Source organism: Oryctolagus cuniculus, chromosome 6 (genome assembly GCF_964237555.1).
Source record: "Oryctolagus cuniculus chromosome 6, mOryCun1.1, whole genome shotgun sequence".
NCBI classification, from domain to species: Eukaryota; Metazoa; Chordata; class Mammalia; order Lagomorpha; family Leporidae; genus Oryctolagus; species Oryctolagus cuniculus.
This window is the reverse complement of record NC_091437.1, coordinates 167604942-167618762: the sequence shown is the minus strand read 5'-3', so window position 1 is coordinate 167618762 and position 13821 is coordinate 167604942. Positions and strand designations below refer to the sequence as shown.

Genomic DNA, 13821 nt, shown 5'->3' with positions numbered 1-13821 from the left:
TGGCGGCCCCAGCCTCTTGAAGTGTCCCAGGGGAGAGGCTGGGTGTGGGCCAGCAGGCGGGCTGTGCAGGAGCCCTGCCCGCACCCGTCTCCCTGTCCCTGGTGTGAGCAGCACGCGGACCCCGGGCAAGGTTCTGCTTCGCCTTTCTTGTGCCTTTTGTCCCTAAGCTCACAGAGTAACTCTACTGGATTTGGAATGACACATCTTGGCACCAAATGCTTAGGAGGTGCCCCATGGTTACACAGTGCTAGCATTGCAAGATTGCTTTCTGTTTTGTATTGCTTTTCAACTTTTTAAAGTATAAGAAATTCCCAGGGGAAAAGTATGTCCACAAGCCCGGGCAGGCGTGCAGCCGAGTGCTTAACGCGATGGTTAGGATGCCTGCGTTCAGCACCTGGCTCGGGTTCCTGAAGGGAAGGCAGCGGTAAGGGTCTGAGTGGGTGGGTTCCTGCCACCCCTGCGGGAGACCCAGCCCGGTCTCCACCACGCCAGCCTCTCCAATAAATGCAAAGTTTTTTAAAAGAAAAAGGCCACCCAGCTTTACGCAGTGGCAGTATCGTAGCCAGTGAGGTTTATCCGAGGCGTGATTATTGCTAATTAAAAGAAAAAGGCCACGAAATTAAGGCAGAATCCGGGCTCCAGCAGTGGAGCAGGGCGGGTGGTGGGCTTGGTATATGCGCTGCCGAAGCGAGCGCTGGGTGGTGGGCTTGGGCAGCGGCTCCCTCTCTGACACCAAAGCCCCCACCCAGGCACGGATGACAGCAGCGGCTTTTGGCCGTGTGGAAGAGGTCCCCCGGGAAGGTTCCTGGGCGATATGCCCGTGTGTCCTGTGCCAGCGTCCAGAGCAGACTGGGCATGGGCCCAAGGCGTGGAGAGCCTCCAGGGAGCCCAGGGCCTCCTGCCGGCAGCCTCCACACCTTGCTGAGCCCAGTCTGGTGCCCACAAGTTCCCAGATGTTTCCCTGCCTGCGGCTGTAGGCAACCTGCAACCTTGTGGCCTTCCCAGCACCCTGTGGGAGCACCAGCCGTCCCTCCAACAGCGCCGCTCGGCCTTCCAGCCCAGGCAAAGCCTCCGCTGCCCCAGCCCTCCGGGGGGCACACACTGCTGTCATCTGGTCTCAGAGCAAGAAGCCCCCTGCCCAGCCCGCCCCGTTGCCGGCCGTTCCCTGGCCTATCACAGCCACAGCTGTGCTGCTGGGCCATCAGCTCCGGGCTGTGCCTCAGGCAGCAAACTGCTCCCTCCCCCCCTTGCTGCTCCATCCCTGCCCCTGCCCGCCTACTCCCTCCTAGGCTCTGTGTGGCCAGCTCCCCTCACTCCCCTCATTTCCTGACAGGGCCTGGAGGCCTTTAGGACACAGCGGAGCTCTGGGCTCCCGGCCGCCTGGCCTGGCCACCACGGGGGCTGCAGCTCCTCTGGCCAAGGTGAGGTGAGGTTCAGGGGCCCCCATGGGCACTGGCCAGGCCTCCTGCCTGGCGGTGGCCGGAGTTGGTGGCCTGGAGCCCCGTGAGGCCCGTCCAGGCAGTGCCAGGCACAGGCTGTGGGCAAGGCAGGGCCAGGTGGAGACCGGAGGGTGGGCTGGACGGGGTGGTCCCCTGGCTCCTTGCTTTTCCTCCGGCTCAGGTGTCCCACAGGTCCCTGCCCTGGGGACAGCCCGGGGACAGCCCGGGGACAGCCTGGGGACAGCCCGGGGACAGCCTGGAACCCCCAGTAGCTCCAGGCGGGGATGTGGAGGTGGCAGGGGCCCCTTCGGACATCAGCCAGCCTTGGCGCCTTCACCCTGAGGGAAGCCCCGCGCTGGGCGCTGGGCAGACAGGGGCCATGGTGACAGCTTCAGCGGGCGAGGGGAGGCCCACGGGAGGGGCGCTGGGGTCGGGGAAGGCAGAGGATGAAAGTCGGGGGACATGACTTTATTGGAGGGGGGCCGGGACTGGGTTGGGAAGAAGCGCTGAGCAGGTCCGGGAGTTCCCGCGTGGCGGCTCAGGTGCAGGGCGGGGAAGCAGGGGCAGGCGGGCCAGTGCCGAGCGGCAGACTGTGCCATAGGCCTGGGAGTAGCCCCCGAGCGCAGCCCTGGCAGCGCCCTGGGCGCCCTGTAGCGCGGAGGTGCTGCCCAGCATCCTGCGGCCCGGCCGAGGCTCCGGGGCATCCCTGGGAGGGGCCTGCGCTCCGGGCAGTGGTCGGGAGCGCGCCGGGGAGAGCAGAGGTGGAGCAGGAGGGCCTGGGCCCCGGCTCGCGCGGAGCCCGCCAGCGGCCCGCAGCCCACTGACCCGCGTCTGGTCGCTGCGGATCAGGGCCCGGTTGGCCGCCTGGGCCACAGCCTGCGAGGTCAGGGAGGGCGCCGGCCTCCCCTGGGAAGGAGCAGCCGGAGCGGCACCCAGGGCGCAATGGGAGGCGCCGCCCGCGCCCGCCGCACGACTTACCACCCCCGCTGGTGCCAAGGGGGCCTCCGCCGCCGGCGCAGGGGGCCGAGCCCGCCTCCCTGGGGGTGGAAGTTGGAGCAGGGGTGCGGGGCGCTGCCGGGACTTGCTCGTGGCGGCGCGGGGGGCCTCTGCGGGGCAGACAGAGCCGCTGTCAGGGCAGGGGCCGCGCAAGCCGCTGGGGACGCGGCGGGGACGGCAGCACGCACCGCGCTCGGGCGCGCGCCCGCCGCTGCTCCGATGCCTGCGTCCCGGCTCCTGCGGGGCTGCGCCCCCCAGGCCGCCGCTGCCCCTGCGCTCCAGCAGCATCTGCGGGAGGAGGGGTGTCAGGGCGCACGGTGTGCGTGGGGGTCGCTACGGGAGGCGGGAGCCCGGAGTGGATGGGACGATGGGGGTCGTGGGCGGAGCACCTGATAGAGCCGGTTGCGATACTCAGTCGCAGAGAGCTGGACCCCTGCGGGCACCGGAAGCTGAAAGGCCGCGTCCCGTGTCCACTCCTGGCCGGGGCAGTGGAACCTGCGTGGAGCAGAGGCACGCCCGGGGGTCGGGGCAGGGAACCATGGCCGCGGTCACGCCTCCCGCCCCCCCACCCCGCCGCACCTCTGCACGTAGGGGTGCTGCAGGGCCTGCGCGGCGCTCAGGCGCTTGTCCGGGGCCAACACCAGCAGTCGCCGGAGGAGATCCAGGGCCTGCGGCGGGGTGTCCGGCGGCAGAAGGGCGTCCAGAAGCTGCTGAGGCCTGTGGGTGGCCCCATGTGTCCTGTCTAGGGCCCAACCCGCGGGCCCTCCCCAGATGCCCACCCCTGGCGACTGGGGAGGCCCCCAAACCTTGGCCACTTCCACTTTCCAGTCTGGGAGAACCCCTAAGACCAAGCTGTGGGCAGCCTGGGAGTGTGGAGACCTCCGAGACTGGGCTGGGGCAGGGGTCTCCTCCCTGGCTAGCAGAGTTGCTGGGCTCGGGGCCCCCTCAGGACAGCAGGGCAAGACAAAGCCACACAAGCAGACCCCACTCACCGGGACCCCAGATGGTGCAGGACCAAGGAACTGTAGTTTGAGCCGAGAGCCAGGAGGTCTGGGGGTGGGCGGCACAAAGTGGTGTGATCTGGGGCCCTGGCTGGGGTCGGGGGGTGGCTGAGGGGGTCTGGGGCCCTGGAGTGCAGCAGTGGCTGCCCTGTCTGGTGGGGCTCAGACCCCCAGGCGAGCCTGTGCCCGCCCGTGCATGTACCCGCCCCGGCACCCTCATAGCCCAACTCCCGGGAGCCTCACACCTGGGGCACTCATGCTCCCACTCCATACACTGCCTCTTTGCTGTGTGGACCCCAGGAAGCAAGCACGGGGAGAGATCAGGGCCCCCACCCCTTGCCACGCCCCCAGTGACCAGTGACCTGTAGAGCTGCCCAGCCCAGCCCTACCTTCCTCCAAGCCTCAGCACAGCGGCCGCCCCACCCCCGACACCCCCACAACCCTGAGCGGGGCCCTTGATGGCCCTGGGGCGGGCCCCAGGCCCTGTCGCTCCCCAGCTGGCCCCGGTGGCTCCTCCCTGGGCCCTCCATCCTCAAGCTGGCCCTGTCCTCTGTCCTCCCGGGCCCTTGGACAGTCCTGGCGACCCAGGCGTGGCCTCCCGCGGCCCCCGGCCCACGCTCACCCTCCTCGGAGGGCGGGGGGACGGCCTCCAGGATCAGCTGCAGCTGGTGCAGCGTGGACGTGCCTGGGAACAGGGGCCGCCCTCGCAGCATCTCCCCCAGGATGCAGCCCAGGCTCCACATGTCCACCCCCGGGGTGTACCTGGGGCGGGAAAGGGAGAGGCAGAGGCGCAGGTGGAGGTGCTGGCCAGGCGAGGCGGCCCCGGGGAGGAGGCGGGGGGTTTACCAGTGTGAGGACAGCAGCACCTCCGGCGCCCGGTACCAGCGTGTGGCCACGTACTCCGTCAGCGGCTGGCCCTCGGGCCCCTCGGGGACACTGCTCAGCGACCGGGCCAGGCCAAAGTCGCAGAGCTTCACCAGGCAGTTGGCGTCCAGCAGGACGTTGGATGGCTGCAGGGAGGAGGCGGCCCCGTGGGTGCGCACAAGGGCTGGGGGCCGCGGGGTGGGAAAGTCGTGTGGGGCCGCACCTTCTGGTCCCGGTGGACGACGTGGCCCGAGTGGAGGAACTGCGTGGCCCGCAGGAGCTGGTAGAAGATGTAGCGTTTGTGGATGTCTTTCAACAGCGTGCCCTTCTCAATGACCGCGTGCAGGTCCGTGTCTGGGGCGGGGGGGGGCGCAGGTCAGCCGTGGGCAGCAGGGGCAGGTCTGGCCCACAGCCCGCGTCCCCTGGCCCCAGCGCCACCCTCAGGGCCGGGGCCTCAGCACTCCCACGCTGGGCACGGAGACGAAAGTGTGGGGTCACATTAGTACTTCCTGTCCTGGTTTGCGGGGTGAGAAAGGAATGCAGCGGTGGACCGTGGACAAGGGGGAGCTTGTGCAGGAGGGGGCCCTGCGGGTGGACACCTGCCAGCTGCCTGCTTGTGCACAGGCGGCGAGCACGAGGTAGGAGCGCCGGCCACTCGGGGCCGCGGCTGACCAAGGCCTCGCTCACCCATAGACTCAAACACCAGGTAGATGTCCCTGTCGTTCTCGGCTCGGATCACGTCCAGCAGGCGGATGATGTTGGGGTGGCCTCCAAACTCCTGCGGAGAGGCCGCGGCTGTGCCAGGGGTCAAGGCCAGCTCCACCCTGCCCCTTGTCTAGAGAACTGCATCTGGAGAAGGCGGACAGGCAGGAGGCCGGCCACCCACCTGCAGGAGCACGATCTCCCGGAAGGTCCTCTGAGGAGACAAACACAGGCGTGCGGGCAGATGGGCAAGGCAAGGAGCTGGCCACCTCCTGAAGGGCCCAGGCGCGCACTGGCCCAGAGACAGCAGGAGCCCCGGGCCGGCCCCCGCCTGCCCGAGTCTGCCCCGAGTCCGGCTCGCCCACCTGGGCATCCGTCTGGTCTCTGAAGGCATCGAAGATCTTCTTGATGGCCACGACCTCGCCGGTGCTCCGGTCCACTGCCTTCCAAACAATGCCGTAGGCCTGGGGGAGCGCACGGCTGCCTTGAGGGCAGAGGGCCCGCGCGGCTCAGCCTCGGGGGGAGTGGGAGGGCCCGGGAGGAGCTGCCCAGGAGGGGCGGTGGCCAGCGGGGAGGCCCGCGGTAGGCATGCCGGCTCGGCGGCAGCTCCTCCAGCTGCTGCTCGCGCCCTCCGCGCTCCAGGAGGCCCGGCGGACGCAGCCCCGCGCCCGCGGGGACCCCCGCGCCGGCGGCAAGAGCTCACCCCCTTGCCCAGCCGCCGCTGCAGCCGGAATCTCCGCGCTATGTGAGCGTCCACCTCGGCGGCGCACATGGCGGCGCCGCTGTTGCGGTGCGTTGCCCGGCGACCCGGGCGCGCGGAGCCCGCGGTGCGCCTGCGCCCCCGCGGCCGGGCCCCTCCCCGGGCCCGCGCCGGGAGCCGCCGTGCGCCCTCGCCCGCGCGCGCCGCCCCCGGCCGCCCCGAGGCAGGCAGAGCCCCGGCAGGAGGCAAAGCTGGGGGAGGACGCGGAGGAAGAGCCTGTGGCGAGCGGGCACCCGGAGCCCCTGGGCGTCGGGCGCGCGCGGGGCGCCAAAGGGAGCGCGTGGAACCGGTGCGAGAAAGAGGACTGGGCGAGCCCGGGCTCCCCGCCGGCCCTAGAGGGACAGGGCGACTCGGCGCCGGGACGTGGCAGGCTCCCGCCACCCGTGAGAGAGCCGGGGGCCAATCCTGGGCGCTGCGCCTCGGCGGGGACGAGGCAGCTCGCGTGGGGGCGCTGGCCGGGGCCGCCAGGGACGCGTGGGGTACAGACTGGCGGCGGCAGGGAAGCCCACGCAGCCAGGCCAAGCCGCAAGCCGTGACGTCACACCTTCACTTATTCAAACATGAGCATACAATCTCAGTTGTAACTGTGGCTTTATTTCTCCTTTAAGTTACATCAGGCTTTTTTTTTTTTTTTTTAATTTTATTTGTTTATTTGAGAGAGTTAGGAGAGAAATGCTCGTTCATTCCCCAAGTGGGCACATGGTGAGAGCTGGGCCAGGCCAAAGCCAGAAGCCAGGAGCCTCTTCCAGGTCTCCCCCGTGGGTGCAGGGGCCCAAGCCCGTGGGCCATCTTCTACTGCTTTCCCCAGGCGCATTAGCAGGGAGCTGGATCGGAAGAGGAGCAGCCGGGACTAGAACTGGCACCGTATGGGATGCCGGTGCTGCAGGCGGAGGCTTAGCGTACTCCGCCACAGGGCCGGCCCCATGTCTAAGATTTATTTTATCTGAAAGGCAGAGTGACACAGAGAGAGGGAGAGACAGAGATCTTCCACCCATTGGTGTCCACCAAAATAAACCATATTCTAAGCACGGTAAAGCAAAGCTCAACAACTTTAAAAGAATAGAAATCACGCAGATGATGTTCTCTGGCCCCACAGAATTGGGTTGAAAATAAGTCACGGGGTGGGCCCTGGTGTGCAGGCTGGGAGACCTGCGCCCCGTGGCACGGTGCCTGGCTCTGCAGCAGTCCAGCGTCCTGCTAACGCGCACCGGGGAGCCAACCAATGGCAGCCCCAGTACTTAGGCCCTGCCACCCACGTGGGAGACCCAGATGGAGTTCCTGGCTGTTGAGGGCATGTGGGGTGGGGGGGGTGAACCAGTGTTTGGGACTGTCAGCCCATCTCTGCCTCTGCCTCTCAAATAAACATTTGAGACAGGACGACAGACCAGAGCTATTTAGAAACCCCCAGGGGTGTAGACATCAACTACACCTTTTGAAGAGTCAGTGAGTCAGAGACAGCACCAGGCACACCAGAATCCGGTGCCGAGGCGCCACGCCGGAGTGCATGGACGCTGCGGCCGCCTGCACCTTAGGAGCCCGAAAAGGAGAGAAAATTAGGCCCAACCTAGGCAGAAAGAAGGAAAGAAGTTCAGAGTAGGAATAATCGAAACAGAGAGACGTGAGAAAAACCAGATAAACTACAAGCTGGGTCTTTGAATAAATGGGACAGAACCTGGCCGGGCTGATGGGAGCCGAGGGGAGTTACCGACGCAAGGACAGTGCTTCAGGCCAGGGCCACCGCGATAGCGCCTCCCGGTGCACCTGACACATTCACCCCAGAAACACTCAACAGCAAACACAGGGCACAAAGAGCAGAGAGGCCGAGGGGGGGGCGTGCCAGCCTGTGGACGTGCGTGGGGAGAGCCTGAGAGCTGGGCTGGGGCAGACCGGGAGAGCCAGCGCCCTTGACCTTGGACACTGCAGTCAGACACACTGCCGTCCCTGCCACCTCGGGCAGCAGCTGCAAGTGGACAGCAGCGGCCTCGGTAGCCATGGAGCCCGTGGAGTTCGGGCTGTTGGGAGACCTCAGATGAGGGCTGCCCTGGCCGGGGGCGACTAACAGCAAAGCCCCCAGTACCCCTGACCGCGGGAGAAGGCCGGAGTCACAGGGTGTTCTAGGCGCCCTCCCAGGACCCCCCGGCTCAGGCCTCATCCTGGCCCCGGAAGCCACACTGTGAAGCCGGGACCCTCGCTGTGCTGGCCACGTCGGCCACGTCGTCTGAGGCAGGTGGCCATGGTCTGGCATCCAGCCCAGCTGCCTGCTGGGGGTGGGGGTGGGAGTCACGGTGAGGGAGGCCTGCAGGGGTGTGGAGAAGGGGAGAGGCTCAGGTCAGGCCCAGGGTGCAGAGAGCAACCAGGCTGGGACCTCCAGGGCTTGACCCCAGCCAGAGGACATGGCGGGTGGATGGGCTCTGCTAGACCTCCCTCCTTCACAGTCCTGCCATCGTCCCCTGTGCTCTGGGCTCTAATTAGGGACGAGGTTAGGGTGGGGTTGGCACATTTCGTCATGTCGAGAGCCCCCCAGGGTCACTTCCTGTGACCACTGGTCAGCGTCAGGCTGCCCTGTGGACCCGGCTCCTGCCCAGGACTGAGACAGGGACAGTGCCAGGTATCACCACGACCCACTCCCAGCTCTGCACACGGAGCCACATGGGGGCCCCAGGTCGCCTTTGACCTTGTCCCCTTGTCCAAGGGCACAGGCAGGGACAGGAGAAGACTGCAAGAGGCTAGGTGCAGAAGTGGGAGGAGCCCGCCAAGGCCCGCCCACGTCAGCCCCACTGTTCCCAGGCAGCCTTGAGCAAGTCACTCTATGGCTCAGTTTCTCTGTGCAGTGGGAGGGGAGGAGCCTGGGAATGCTCACCCAGGGTCAGGCGCAGGGCCCATCCCACACCCCAAGTCTGAGGGAGCGAATAGGTGGGTGTTCAGGGCAGGAACAGCCAGTGGGCCGCCTGGAATCCTGCAGAGCCAGTGGCCGCCAGGGTCTCGTGGGCAGTGCTCCAGTGGCAGGCCCAAAGCCACACCTTGCTGCAGCCCGCACGTGCAGGCGCCGGCACGGCCGGAGATGGCTTGGCCCTCCTCCCAGCTCAGCCCAGGAGGTGTGACCCCAGACTCACAGCAGGAGAGGGGAGAGCCGAGGGTGTACCTGGCTTCCAATCTGTGCCCTGTGGCTGCTGGGGCATGGTGGGCATGGCACACAGCCCATCCTGACACACGGAGAGTCTGGGGCTGGGGGAGGCACCCTGGGTCTCCAGGCCAGGCAGAGGAGGTGGTTCTGGGTGGGTGCAGGCATAGAAGCTCCGGGTGAGCAGACCCCAGGGGGCCAGGGCAGGTGGACAGGGCAGGGGGACCCACTGATTGCTTTCCGGTCTGTGAGAAGTCGGCGCCACCTTCACATTAAAACCCGCATATGTGAACTCCACCCGGTCTCCCGCGAGCGTGGCGGGCACCCAGCGACCTGAGCCTCCGCAGCCGCCTCCAGGGTGCGCAGGAGCAGGGAGCTGGGGTTGAAGTGGACCAGAAGCCGGGCGCCTGCCCCGGAAGTCCTCGCTGTGACGTCGACGGAGTGAGAATCGACAGTCTCCAAACACTGGCACAGGGGCTCACCTTCGGTCACCGGCACACCAGCACACCTTCGGTCAGGCGCTCATCACGGCCAGTCCAGCAGAGGCTGTGAAACCAACGCTCGGACAGGGCTGGACAAACCTGCGCAGACCCAGGCGGACAGCCAACCAGGTGAGCCCACGCGGCGTCAGCCAGGTCCCCGAGGCCCGCTCACCCACTCCGGCCACCCGGGCAGTGGGAGAAGCCGCGCGGGGGCACGGCCCGGCATGGGGTGGGGGGTGCCAGCGCCGGGTGAGGACCCCAGAGACAACCGCTCGGGAACCTCAATTCCTACGCGGGCAAAGCCAGGATCCCGGGGCCAGGGGACGCTTGGGGCCGTGCACCGTCCTGACACCGGCATCGCCCACAGGACCATGCGGACGAGCCCCGAGCGGGCCGGAGGGAGGCACGCGGAGAGTCCCGCGGAGGCGAGGGAGTCGTTGGCCGTTGGCCGAACCCCCGGGGTGGGGAGGGGAGGGCGGCCGAGTTCCGTCTCCATGGAGACGTGCCGCAGGACGGCCGCGGTGCGAGGACTTCGGGCGCCCCGGGCCGGACGGGCAGCCAAGGTCGGACGCGGCCCCACGACCGAAGGTTGGCGACGTTGTCCCCGACCTCGATCCCTGTGGACCCTGGCTCTCGGAGGCCCTGAGACGCATCCCAGCCCTGGCCCCGGGGCCCGGAACATCCGGGCTGTGGAGCGAGTGGGCGGCGACGGGGCTCCCACGACTCCTCGTGCCCCAGACCCCAGCCCATGGCGCCCAAGAAGCGCGGGCCGAACGCGGGGCGCCGGCAGGGCGCGGCAGGAGAAGGCGGCGAGCAGCAGCTGTCGGAGCGCGCGCAGTACCTGCAGCGCGAGTACACGCAGCTCTCGGAGCAGCTGGAGGCCTGTGAGACGCGCGTGGACCGCGTGCTGCAGGAGAACGCCTTCCTGGACCGCGAGGCCCTGCGCCTGCGCGAGGAGAACCGGCTGTACGCTAGCTACGTGAGCGCGCGCGCGCAGCGCTGCGCCCACGCGATCGTGCGGCTGGAGGAGCAGCACCGCGCCGACCTGGCGCAGGTGCACTGGCAGCGCGCCCAGCTGGCGTCGCTGTACCAGGGGCGCGAGGAAGGGGTGCGCGCGCAGCTGCAGGAGACGGAGGCGCGCGCGGCGCAGATGGCACGGCAGGTGCAGGAGCTGCAGCCCTACAAGGCCAGTGCGCGCGCCCACGGGCGGCGCGGCGGGGCGGGGCGGGGCGGGCGGCGGGGGCGCCCGCCGCACCCCCGCGCTGACCTGCTCGCGCCGTCGCAGGAGCTGCAGCTGGAGCAGCTGGCGCGGATCCGGGCGTTGGAGCGCGAGCTCCTGCACATGCGCGTGGAGCACACGCAGGTGCTGCACCGCGTCAAGCGGCGCTTCCTGGAGGACAAGACGGGCTTCGAGCGCGAGGCGCGCCAGCGCGTGCAGTCCCTGGGCCGGCGCGCGGAGCGGGAGGCGGCGCGCGCTCTCGTGGCGCACACGCAGGCGCTCAAGGCGGACAACGGGCGCCTGCGGCAGGAGCTGCTGCGGCTGCTGCACCGCGCGCAGCTGCTGCACGACACGCGGCGCCAGCTGCTGGAGCAGCGCGAGCAGCTGCGGCGCGAGCACGAGGACACGCGGAACATGGCGAGCGTGCACGGCTGGCTGCGCCGGGGCTCCGGGGGCCCCCCGCTCTGGCAGCCGCCCTGGCCGCCCGCCTCGCGCCCCGGCTCGCCCCCGGCCTCCCGAGGCGCCTCGCGTGCCGCCTCTCGGGCCCCGTCCTTGACCCCTTCGCGTCCCGAGGACCCATCGGCGACGCCGGCGCGCGTGGCCTCGCGGGCCCAGTCCCTGAGCCGGCCCCGCGCGGCCTCGCGGGCCCCGTCCCTGAGCCGGCCCCGCGTGGCCTCCCGGGCCCTGTCCCTCACGCCGCAGCGCACACGGACCCTGTTGCACACGGCCTCGCGGGCCCCATCGCTGACGCCGTCCGGTGGGGCTCCCCAGGCCCTGCCCCAGAGGCGGTCCCACGTGGCTTCACAATCCCCATCCGCGGTTCCCTCGCGCACCAGCTCCCACACGACGTCGCCGACGCGGTCCCAGGAGGGCTCCCACCTGTCCTCTTGGTCCTCTATGCACACAGCCTATCCGGACCCCCTCCCCCCAGTGGAGTCCAGACCCAGGCTCTCCGTGCGCCTGTCCGGGGACCCGGCTCTGCACACACCATCGTCAGAGGGGACCCTGCACTCTGACGCCGGGACCGGACACCCTACCCCGGAGGGCGTCTGAACTCCAGGGCGGCCAGCAGTCGGGACGCTGGAAGGTCGGCTGTTTAATAAAAGTGTGGCCCGCACCGCTGCGGCCTGTCTGCTCACTGCCCGCTGCTCACGTGTCCTGCCTTGAGCCCCACACCTTCCAGGGTCCACTGTACTCGCTCTTCCAGCCAGGGCCTTAGCCGGAGGTGGGGTCCCAGGAAGGGAACGGGCCTGGTTCTCTGCACCACCAGTTTTGCTTTTCAACTTTTTAAAAGATTTATTTACTCTCTCTGAGTTCCAGAGAGAGAGAGAGATCTTCCATTCGCTGGTTCACTCCCCAAATGTCCACAACGGCCAGGGCTGGGCCAGATCAAAGCCAGGAGCCAGGAGCTCCATCCGGCTCTCCACATGGGTGCAGGGGCCCAAGCACTTGGGTCATCTTCCACTGCCTTCCCAGGCCATTAGCAGGGAGCTGGGTGGGAAGTGGAGCAGCCAGAATTGGAACCAGTACCCATATAGGATGCCGGTGTCCCAGGCTGTGGCTTAACCCACTGTGCCGCACTGCCAGCCCTGGTAATTTTAAATTTCGATGTGATTTTCACCTTAGAGGGAGTTTTGTGAGTGGCGCCTCCCTTTGGATGCCAGGTGCACCCCTGTGTGTTCTGTGTGTGGCCGTCCCGCAGCCGCCTGGGCTCGGGCTGAAGCTGCAGGCCCGTCCAGCCTGCTCACCAGGCCTTTGTTGGACACATAGACTCTCCTGCGTTCGTTCAGGTGCAGGACATTTGCCTTGAAGCAGCACTGCTTGCTTTCTCTCTTTTTAAGATTTGAGTTACATAGACAGGGCTTCCATCCGCTGGTTCACTCCCCAAATGGCCACAAATGGCCAGGCCTGGGCCAGACCCGAGCCAGGAGCTTTATCTGGCTTGATGCAGGGGCCCACGCACTTGGGCCATCCTCCACTACCTCCCAGGCCATCAGCAAGGAGCTGGGTCGGAAGCGGAGCCGCCAGGACTCAAACCCATATGGGATGCGGGCACTGCAGGCGACACAGCACACATACAAGGCTGCCTCCGGTCCCAGGGTCCTCTGTGGCCGCCACCCTCTCCCCAGGGCCTGTCACGCGTCACCGTGCAAGGCCGGTACCAGGCTGTCCCTGCGGGAGCCTGACCCTCCAGAAGCTAGTGCTGCCAGGGCACTGAGTTCCAGGGCGCTGAGCTTCCGCGTGGGTCGCCACCCTGCAGGGCGGGCTCCCGAGGCGCAGCTTCCAGTCACGGTCACGTCGCCTCGCTGCAAAGGGGTCGGCGGCCGCCGCGGGCCTGGGCCGGGCCTGGCACCATGTGCTGAGGGAGCGCGCTGGCCGGGGCCGCGCCCTCAGGGGGGTCCGTGAACGAAGGCCCCGCTGGAAGGACCCCTGCAGACGCACTGTCTCTGATGCCGCCGAGGGGGGCCCACGCGGGTGGCCACAGCTCCTCCGTCCCTGCCCTGACCCGCAGGCGCCCACGGGGCGTCCAGGGAGTGACCCAGCTGATGGACGCTCTGAAGTCTGCCTTTGAGAAAGCCAATACCTTAGTGAGCCAGGCTGGTCCGGGAAAGCTGCGTGAGGTGACTTTGGGTTCCGCCCTAGCAAAGGCGCAGGGCAGGAGGCGGGGTGCCGAGGGGTGCAGAGGGGTGCCAAGGGGACGGGGCCACACTTTGTGCTCAGCTTTCCAGTATGCCTACAGCTGCTGTAAGTAGGAAATTCCTTTCCTTTTTTTTAAGTTTTATTTTATTTATTTGAAAGACAGAGTTACAGAGAGAGAGAGAGAGAGAGAGGTCTTCCATCCACTGGTTCACTCCCCAATTGGCCGCAACAGCCGGAGCTGCGCCGATCCGAAGCCAGGAGCCAGGAGCTTCTTCTGGGTCTCCCACGTGGGTGCAGGGGCTCAAGGACTTGGGCCATCCTCCACTGCTTTCCCAGGCCATAGCATAGAGCTGGATCAGAAGAGGAGCAGCCGGGACTAGAACTGGCGCCCATTTGAGACGCCGGCGCTGCAGGCCAGGGCTTTAACCTGCTGCGCCACAGCGCCGCCCTGAAGTCCCTTTACTTTGTTAAAAGATTCATTTAGGGGCCAGCATTGCAGCGTAGCAGGTAAAGTCTCCACGTGCATCCCATATAGGCACAGGTTCTTTTGCCTGCTGCTCCATTTCCAATGCAGCTCCCTGCTAATGACCTGGGAAA

General features: G+C 67.4%; 2 protein-coding genes and 1 pseudogene across 3 annotated transcripts; 2 read left to right on the top strand and 1 right to left on the bottom strand.

Moving 5' to 3' along the window:
• Positions 1–536: 536 nt before the first annotated feature.
• LOC127486427 (U4 spliceosomal RNA) lies at positions 537–605 on the top strand (annotated as a pseudogene).
• Positions 606–1690: 1085 nt separating this feature from the next.
• On the bottom strand, positions 1691–9499 carry MAPK15 (mitogen-activated protein kinase 15). Of its 2 annotated transcripts, none has more exons than XM_070075622.1 (12): positions 9366–9499; positions 5368–5466; positions 5187–5216; positions 4988–5078; positions 4524–4654; positions 4283–4446; positions 4059–4198; positions 3428–3485; positions 3015–3152; positions 2825–2930; positions 2624–2723; positions 1691–2545 (listed from the first exon to the last, which is right to left on the bottom strand). In XM_070075622.1, exons 4-12 carry the CDS (start codon positions 4989–4991, stop codon positions 1908–1910), a joined length of 1479 nt encoding a protein of 492 aa, XP_069931723.1. In that variant the 5' UTR covers positions 4992–5078; positions 5187–5216; positions 5368–5466; positions 9366–9499; the 3' UTR covers positions 1691–1907. The 2 variants fall into 2 exon arrangements, with proteins under 2 accessions (XP_069931723.1, XP_008251927.3); XM_008253705.4 differs by lacking the exon at positions 9366–9499 and adding an exon at positions 5706–5849.
• Positions 9500–9863: 364 nt separating this feature from the next.
• CCDC166 (coiled-coil domain containing 166) lies at positions 9864–13167 on the top strand. Its single transcript, XM_070075628.1, has 2 exons — positions 9864–10551; positions 10651–13167. The coding sequence occupies exons 1-2, from the start codon at positions 10114–10116 to the stop codon at positions 11635–11637; spliced, it is 1425 nt and encodes a 474-aa protein (XP_069931729.1). The 5' UTR covers positions 9864–10113; the 3' UTR covers positions 11638–13167.
• Positions 13168–13821: the final 654 nt, after the last annotated feature.

Coding starts and splice junctions, on each gene's coding strand:
- MAPK15 (XM_008253705.4), bottom strand. CDS start 5,774: ATGTGCGCCGCCGAGGTGGACGCTCACATAGCGCGGAGATTCCGGCTG. Junction 3,486..4,058: donor CCCCCCGCCCTCCGAGGAGG/GTGAGCGTGGGC, acceptor GCCCACCCCCAG/ACCTCCTGGCTCTCGGCTCA. Junction 2,931..3,014: donor CAGCACCCCTACGTGCAGAG/GTGCGGCGGGGT, acceptor TGCTCCACGCAG/GTTCCACTGCCCCGGCCAGG.
- CCDC166 (XM_070075628.1), top strand. CDS start 10,114: ATGGCGCCCAAGAAGCGCGGGCCGAACGCGGGGCGCCGGCAGGGCGCG. Junction 10,552..10,650: donor AGGAGCTGCAGCCCTACAAG/GCCAGTGCGCGC, acceptor GCGCCGTCGCAG/GAGCTGCAGCTGGAGCAGCT.